Source organism: Gastrolobium bilobum, unplaced genomic scaffold (genome assembly GCF_033153095.1).
Source record: "Gastrolobium bilobum isolate Gb01-03AN ecotype WA unplaced genomic scaffold, APGP_CSIRO_Gbil_v1 utg913, whole genome shotgun sequence".
In the NCBI taxonomy this organism is placed as follows: Eukaryota; Viridiplantae; Streptophyta; class Magnoliopsida; order Fabales; family Fabaceae; genus Gastrolobium; species Gastrolobium bilobum.
Window position 1 is genome coordinate 857,431 of NW_026900059.1, and position 8,979 is coordinate 866,409.

Consider the following 8,979-nt stretch of genomic DNA (forward strand, 5'->3'; position numbering starts at 1 on the left):
GAGATATAGATTGGCGGACAGTATGTCTTAGAACGGATTGGAGAAAAGCTATAAGTATGATGGGGGGTTAGACCCGCTGTTATTCCTATGTTCCAGATGGTCCCTTTTTAGCCCTTTTCCCCTTCATTTCCCCCACTTCTTCTTGTCCCTTTCTTTTTTACTTTTATTTATTTATATATACATATATTTTTATTTTATTTTATTTTATTTTATTTTATTTTATTTTTATTTTATCTTATTTTATTTTATTTGTTTATTTTTATTTATTTATTTTTTGCTTTTTTTATTTTTTTCAACGGTTTTGTATCTTTCATGTGGGTTCATTTACCACCGACTCCAATTAATTTGAGATAAATGTGTCGTTGATGTTGATGTTGATATTTTTGATGAAATATCATCTTCTTTTCTTAATTAGTTCTTTACTGATTTGTTTCCACTTTTCCTCTTCTGTTGGGAAGGAGATGTAGTCGTACTCGTACCTCGTACGTACGTAGTTGAAGAAAATCAAGAAAGAGCATGGAGTGCGCCTCGAAAATTGTAGAAAAAGCAATTGATGTTGTGTGGGACCTGAGTTTCCGGCATCTGGGTTACATCTGGAATTACAGGGAAAATGTTAATGAACTAAAGGAACGTGTAAAGAATCTTGGCCTTGAAAAAGAGAGGGTGAAACATCAAGTTGATGAAGCTGGGAATAATATGAGAGGAATAGAAAGTAAGGTTAGAGTTTGGCTTGAGAAAGTGGACAAAACTATAACTGACATAAACGAGAAGTTTCAGAACAATGAAGACCACACAAAAACGAGGTTTTTCAATTTGCGGAATAGGCACAGACTAGGCAGAAAAGCAAAGAAGATGGCTGCAGATGTTAAGTTACTAATAGATGAGTCCAGGTTTGATGGAGTTTCCTATCAACAGAACCCAACATCCATAGATGCCATTTTGTCTAATGTTGGCTATATGGAATTTGGTTCAAGAAAACATACAATGGAACAAATAATGGAACAACTAGAAGATTCCGCAGTGAGGATGATTGGAGTGTATGGGCCAGGTGGTGTGGGCAAGAGCACTTTAATCAAAGAGATTGCTAAGGAAGCTAAGAAGTTGTTCAGTGTGGTAGCTATAGCAGAGGTAACAGACAATCCCAGACCTCAAAATATCCAGGAAGTTATTGCTTATGTATTAGGATTGACATTGGAAGAGGAAGATGAGACTGTGAGAGCAGATCGTCTGCGAAGGAGGTTAAAGAAAGAGAAGGAGAACACCCTTGTAATCTTGGATGATCTTTGGGATAAATTAGACTTGAATAAGTTAGGGATTCCATTTGATGATGATGACGACGATGACAGTTTAAGCCAGATGACAATCAAAGATAAAAAGGATCTTAACTTCAAAGGGGTGAAAAAGGAAAAATCTCTTGGTGATTATAAAGGGTGCAAAATTTTGCTAACTTCAAGAGATAAAAAAGTATTGTCTGAGAAAATGGATGTTAAGTTAACATCCATTTTCTGCGTAAGGGAATTAGATGAGAAGGATGCTCTGGTGTTGTTTAAGAAGGTGGCTGGGATATCTGATGAAATGTCTAGTTTTAAACAAGAAATTGTGAAGAAATACTGTGCAGGGTTGCCCATGGCAATAGTTACAGTTGGAAGGGCATTAAGAAATAAGAGTGAGTCAGTGTGGGCAACTACACTAGAAAAACTTAAAAAGCAAGAACTGATGGGAGTGCAGAAATCTATGGAGATTTCGGTAAAGATAAGTTATGACCATCTAGAAAGTGAGGAGCTCAAATCCATTTTCTTACTTTGTGCTCAAATGGGTCATCAACCATTGATTATGGACTTGGTGAAGTATTGTTTTGGTTTGGGCATACTTCAAGGGGTCTATGCGCTAAGGGAAGCTCGGGATAGAATATATGCATCTATCCAAAAGCTAAAAGACTCAAGTTTGCTGTTGGACGGAAGTTCTAGTGATAATTTCAAAATGCATGATATGGTTCAAGATGCTGCTTTATCTATAGCACACAAGGAGCAAAATGTATTTACTTTGAGAAATGGGAAAGTAGATGACTGGCCAGACGAGGATGAACTCGAGAGGTGCACTGCTATTTCTATACACGATAGTGATATCATTGAGCTTCCTAAAGTTATAAATTTTCCTCAACTTAAATTCTTCCAAATTGCCAGTGATGATCCATCTTTGAAAATACCTGAGAATTTTTTTGAAGGAATGAAAAAACTCAGAGTATTAATATTGAATGGTATTCATCTACCATGCTTGCCATCTTCCATCAAATCCCTATTAAACCTCACAATGCTTTGTTTGGAGCGATGCACTCTAGTTCACAACTTATCCATCATAGGAGAGCTCAAAAAATTAAGAATTCTCAGCTTTTCTGGATCTCAAATCCAAAAATTGCCAGCTGAGCTAGAGTGCTTAGTTAAGCTACAATTGTTAGACATCAGCCAATGTTCCATAGGGAAGGGGATTCCACCGAATATTATGTCAAGCTTGAAGTGTTTAGAAGAGTTGTATATAAGAAAGAGCTTGATGAAAATTGAGGAGGAAGGAGAGACAAACCAAAGTCATAAGTCATTTCTTTCTGAGCTAGAGCATCTGCATCAATTGAAAATTGTGGACTTATGCATCCCTAGTGCTGTAGTTTTACCTCGGAACTTGCTCTTTGACAAGTTAGATGATTACAAGATCCTGATTGGAGACTTCAAGATGCTTTCAGTTGGAGATTTCAGGATGCCCAATAAGTATGAAGCATTAAGATCTTTGGCATTGCAGCTGAAAGATGACACTCAAATTCATTCCCAGATAGGGATAAAATTGTTGTTTGGAAGAGTTGAAAACTTGTTGTTGGGAGAGCTAAATGGTGTTAAGAATGTGTTTTATGAGTTGAATTTGGATGGATTTCCATATCTGAAACACTTGTCGATCATTAATAACGGGGATATTGAATATATCATTAAATCAATGGAGCTGTCCCAGCCTCAGGATGCTTTTCCCAATTTGGAATCTCTATGTCTCTACAAACTGAGTGAAATAAAGATGATATGTTGCAGTCCAGTTACAGATGCGTCATTCTCCAAATTAAAAACCATAAAGGTCAAGATGTGTACCCATTTGAAGAATCTCTTCTCCTTTTACATGGTGAAATTTCTTGCTAGTTTAGAAACAATTGATGTTTCTGAATCTGATTCTTTGGAGGAGATTGTTATTGAGGAAAGACAAGTAAATTCTGAGAAGGTTGAGTTTCATAAGTTACGGTCCTTGAAACTACAATCCTTACCGTTATTTACTAGTTTTTATACTAAGGTTGAGAAGCCTTCTGCACCTCAATTGATACAAGGGCAAACAACAAACAGGGATCACACTGAAATCACTATTGCAGAGGATGAGCATTATCTCTTTAGTGAAATGGTATGATATTGTATTCTTTTCCTCCGGTATAACTGATTTATGATCAATAATATTTATTTTTTTTTAGTTGTTGCAAATATAGTAATTGTGTGTGTGCTTGCAGGTTGAAGTTCCCAACTTAGAGAGGTTGAAGTTATCCTCGATCAAGATCCATAAGATATGGAGAGACCAGCCTTTGTCAAGTTCCAGCTTTCAAAATTTAATAAAATTAACTGTTGAAGGTTGTCATAACTTGGAATATTTATGTTCATTGTCTGTGGCTAGCCGTTTGGAGAAACTGAAAGGCCTTTTTATTAGTGACTGTCGGATGATGAAGAAGATTTTTAGCATTGATGGAAATAGTGAGGACAAGGTTTGTATCGGTGTGAAGTTCTTGCTCACTCTTCCTTGTTGTGCATTTTCGTTAAGTTTCATTACCTCCTAATGGCTTCTTTGTATCAAAGTGCAGGTCTGCATTTTTCCTAAGTTGGAGGAAATCCGCCTCACCGAAATGAATATGTTAACAGACATTTGGCAAGCTGAAGTCATTGGTGCTGATTCCTTTTCTAGTCTCATTTCTGTGCACATTGTAAGGTGCAGAAAACTAGACAAGATATTTCCGAGTCACATGAAAGGATGGTTTAGGACATTAAACATCTTGAAGGTTGTTAATTGCAAGTCAGTGGAAGTGATTTTTGAAGTCCAAGATTTTCAGCAAATAGATGCATCTAGGATAGACACAAAATTGGACCTCATTCTCGTAGACGAGCTCCCAAACCTGAAGCAAGTTTGGAGCAGAGATCCAGGAAGAATTCTTAACTTCAAAAATCTGCGAAGTATAGGCGTTTTTGATTGTGATAAACTTAGCAGTGTTTTACCAGCTTCTGTGGCCAAAGATCTTGAAAAGCTTGAATACCTTTTGGTAATGTTTTGTGATGGAATAATGGAAATTGTTGCCGGGGAAGATGGCTCAGAAACTAGCAATGAACCATTAGTGTTTCCTGAAGTAACTCGGATCACATTATGTTACCTAGAAAAAATTAAGCGTTTCTATATGGGGAGACATACTATAGAGTGTCCAAAATTGAAGCAGTTGACAGTGGTATCTTGTGATATGCTGCAAACATTCACAACAGAAACCACAAATGAAGAAGGAAATGCAGTTTTCTCAGCTGAAAAGGTAAGAAATCATTAACTAGTACAATATTCTTCCAACTCATAAGAATTCCATCTTTATCGTAGACATCAAGGAAAAACGATATGCTCAGTCTTCTTGCAGGATGTTCAGATACAAATAAATAGGTAAATAAAATACCTAAAATTCTATACCAAACGTGCGACCCCTCTAAAATTTCCCCCACTAATATTAAATATAATGACCCAACTTTTATGCTGTTTCAACACGCTGATTATCATGTATACAGTCTTTTCTTTACCCCTCTTTTTTGTTTACATTAATTTTTTGGGTACAATGTTAGCACATAGTTTGATCATGTAAATTTATATGTAGACTATCCGAACTCCTTGTCATCATTTCACTTTTAGAGAGCGTAAATCCTCGATGAGGCTGGCTTTGCATGGGGATTGGGGCGTTCCTTCCCTTAATTAGAACTTCTTGTTAAATAATAATAATGATGATGATGATGATGATGTTTGAGAACGCCTCTTAATTAGTCTTGATATTGTATGAGGGGTTTGTCTTTGCAAATTCTATGATCAAAGAAAAATAACTGTTTTATTTAAAATAAAAATAAAAATTCTCCTAAGCTAAGTGGATAAGCATACAATATATATAAAGTTACTTCCTTCTTCTTCAACTATTAACTTTTGTTACATTTTTCTCTAGGTCATCTCCAACTTGGAGTTTATTGCCATTGGTTTAGAAGAAGCGAAATGGTTACAACGCAACTTTGGGAAGTACCGAATGCACCGTATGAAAAAGCTTTGTTTGACGTCATTGACAAGTATTGAACTTCTCTACTGGTTTCTGCAAAGAATGCCTAATCTTGAATGGTTAGACTTGTTAGACGCTGACATTGCTGAGTTAGTACCAAGTGGAAACATTGCGCCACAAGAAAGATTGGGAACCGTATTACAGCTTAAGCTATTGCTTTTTGGGGCATCATCGATAGAGGAACTAGGATTTGAACGAGACCCAGTTCTACAGAGACTAGAGCATTTGGAATTACATGACTGCGGCAATTTGATCAATTTAGTACCTTCCTCGGTATCTTTGACTCACTTAACATATTTGGAAGTAACTGAATGTATTGGATTAAACTATATAATTGCATCCTCAACGGCCAAAAGCTTGGTTCAACTCAGGACCATGAAGGTAATCCAATGTAAAAAAGTAAAGGAAATAGTAACTCATGAGGGAAATGAAGAAGACGGAGTGATCGAAATTGTATTTAGCAAATTGATTTCTATAGAACTTGCGAGTCTAAAATACCTCACGAGTTTCTGCAGCTACAAGAAATGTGAATTTAAATTCCCATCATTGGAAAAATTGATTGTGAGAGATTGCCCCATGATGAAAACATTCACCGAGAGTCACCCGAGTGCACCAAAGCTGCAAAAAATACTTGCCGTTGAAGGAGAAGAGGAAGAAGAGGAAGAGCAATGGCATTGGGAGGATGACTTGAATGCCACCATACAAAAAGTTTTCAAAGATAAGGTACTACTTATTCATTGATTAAATACAAATTCTCCTAGCTCTATGAGGTTTTGGGTGTGCATTGGTCATCACGGGTCAGGTTTTTGTGCTGACTCGACCCAACTTGGTTTTATAATTCAGGTATTTTGATCTGACGAGCTTTAATTTGATCCAAGTCAGATCTGACTTGGTTTGGATTTTTTTGAACTAGTTCAAAATCGGGTCGGATATGACCTGACTTAGTTTCTGAAGTGGGTCACATCCGACCTGACCCGTTTTTGACTTGGTTTCGTCACAAAATTTTGTCGAAATTTCAACGTTGTAAATGACGAAAATTTCATCACAAAATTATTTTTTCGTAGAAATATTTTTTGTCGAAAAACGACGAAATTTTTTCTCTAATGAAAATTTTTACAAAAATAAATTTGCTATCGAAATTTAATTTCCATCAAAAGTTTTGACGAAAATGATTTCTTCCATCAAATGTTTTAAACAAAAAAAGAATTGCCTCAAAAATTTTGACGGAATATTTTTCGATCAAAATTTTGACGGAATTTTTTTGTTCAAAATTTTGATAGGAATGTGTTCTGACGAAATTTCGACGGAAATTGTTTTGAGGGAAATGTTTCATTCGAAACTTTCGACGAAATTTAGATTCTCTAAAGAATCTTGACAGAATATTTTTTTCGTCAAAATTTTTTGTCAAAAGTTTTTACAAAATTTTTTGACAGAAATGTGTTGCATTGAAAATTTTGATGGAAATGTTTTTTATCACAAACTTGACAAAAATATTTAGTCGCAAATTTTCGATGAAAATGTGTTTCGCTAAAAATTTTGACGAAATTATTTTTTGTCAAAAAGTTTAACGAAAATGTTTCCGTCGAAAACTTTCGCCGAAATTTTAATTCTGTAAAGAATTTTGATGAAATTTCTTTCCGTCAAAAAATTTCGATGAAAATGTGTTTCGTCGAAATTCTTGATGAATATGTTTTTTTGTGAAATATTTTGACGAAATTTAGATTCCGTAAAAAAATGTGACAAATTTTTTTTTTCGTCAAACTTTTTTACAGAAATATTTTTAGTCACAAATTTTGATGAAATTTAGTGCCCGGTAATAATTTATATTTTATTTTATTTGTTTCTACAGCTTTCTTGGCAATACACGGTGGATCTGGAGCTTTCTGAATATCCGGAATTAATAGAACAAGTATGGCGTAGCAATGATTTGGTGCAAGAGAGCAGATTTCGCAATTTGAAAAGTTTGAGGGCAGCAGATTGTAATAATCTAGTGCATGTAATTCCATCTCATTTACTTCCTTGCTTTAAGAATTTGGAAGAGCTAGAAATAAGTGGTTGCAGTGAAGTGCAGGTGATATTTAATATCAATAAAATTAAGGAGACAAAAGCTTTGGGAATTATATTCAGTTTGAAAAAATTGTCTTTAACTGATCTACCAAAACTGGAGCATGTATGGGACAAGGATCCTGAAGGAATTATTGGCCTTCAAGTGCTAAAGGATGTACAAGTTGAAATATGCAATAGCCTTAAAATTTTATTTCCAGCATCGATGGCTAAAGATCTTACCAAACTTGAAGTGCTTAAAGTAACAGACTGTCCAGAGTTGGTAGAAATATTCTCAAAGGATGAATTAACCGCAGAAGGAGCAAAAAAAGAGTTTGTGTTTAATTGTCTGACCACATTGGTGCTAAAAGGATTGCCACGACTCAAATGCTTTTATCCTGGATTACACACGCTAGTATTGCTCGTGCTGGAAGAACTAGAGGTATATCATCCAGAGGCACATGTCCTTATTCAAATTGAAAAGGTACTTCTTACAACTTTGTCTATAAGGTCATTGAAAACAATTTCACTTGTACTAGATAATAAGAGGAAACTATATCTAGTAGCCTCAGATTGATGAACCTAATGATATATAAATGATAAATATCATTCCTAAATTTCTTACTTTTCTTTTTTATTTAACTGATGAGACTTAAATGATAAATCTCATTCCTAAAATAAACGTTAAATATATCTACCTTTGCTTTTACAACTTAATTTACTTTGAATGGTTGCTTATATATACTGATTTTTCTGCGCACGTTAAATATATGCTTGTGCTTTCATGTTCTCAACAAAGCATATACAGTACGGTCGTATTGCTAGATATAATTTATTGATTCCTTGGTTATATTAAATTCATGAATTAAGATACTCATCAGTATCCAGTTCTTCTATGTTTTCACTCATATTTAGTTGTGTAGTAATGAAAATAAGAAGACAAAATATAATAAGAATTATGTCATGACAAGTTTTGGATAGTTACTAGGAATTTCAACTATTTACCTTTTGTTTCCATAAAAAATATTTACCTTTTATATTAAATTAAGAATTCTTTCAAATCTATAATATTTTTTTGTTGTTGTAAAAATTAACTGGTTTTTATTCCTCGTGTGTATATATATATATATATATATATATATATATATATATATATATATATATATATATATATATGGGGTAGGATCCTTTGACACCAGTGTCAAATTTGAAATTTGACACTTCATTTGAGAGCCATTAGATAAAAAAAAATCAACGTCTCTAATTTGTAAACATGTGACATCATTGATCTTTTTTGATCTAATGACTCTCCGATAAGGTGTCAAATTTCAAATTTGACACTGGTGTCAAAGGATCCTACCTATATATATATATATATATATATATAGGGAAAGGATATTTTAACAACCAAGTTATGTTACTACCAATCAATCTCACCGTTAGATTGTTTACGTTGATCCAACGATTATATTTATTTTCATCTTTGTATGGTCATGATTTCTCAAATTTAATACTTTATATTTATTTTCACCTTTGTATGGTTATGATGATTTCCCATATTTAATGCTTTCACTTTA

At 34.2% G+C, this 8,979-nt stretch overlaps 1 protein-coding gene across 1 annotated transcript; it reads left to right on the forward strand.

Annotated features, from left to right (window-relative positions):
* The first annotated feature begins 516 nt into the window (after positions 1-516).
* LOC133295103 (disease resistance protein At4g27190-like) lies at positions 517-4,600 on the forward strand. The gene is made up of 4 exons (XM_061493901.1): positions 517-3,426; positions 3,530-3,778; positions 3,875-4,106; positions 4,215-4,600. Exons 1-4 carry the CDS (start codon positions 517-519, stop codon positions 4,598-4,600), a joined length of 3,777 nt encoding a protein of 1,258 aa, XP_061349885.1.
* Positions 4,601-8,979: the final 4,379 nt, after the last annotated feature.

What these genes read in the sequence shown, in the direction of transcription:
- LOC133295103 (XM_061493901.1), top strand. Translation starts at nt 517, where the DNA reads ATGGAGTGCGCCTCGAAAATTGTAGAAAAAGCAATTGATGTTGTGTGG. An exon ending in ATTATCTCTTTAGTGAAATG is followed by an intron (nt 3,427 to 3,529) that starts GTATGATATTGT and finishes GTGTGCTTGCAG; the next exon opens with GTTGAAGTTCCCAACTTAGA. An exon ending in AGTGGAAGTGATTTTTGAAG is followed by an intron (nt 4,107 to 4,214) that starts TCCAAGATTTTC and finishes GAGATCCAGGAA; the next exon opens with GAATTCTTAACTTCAAAAAT.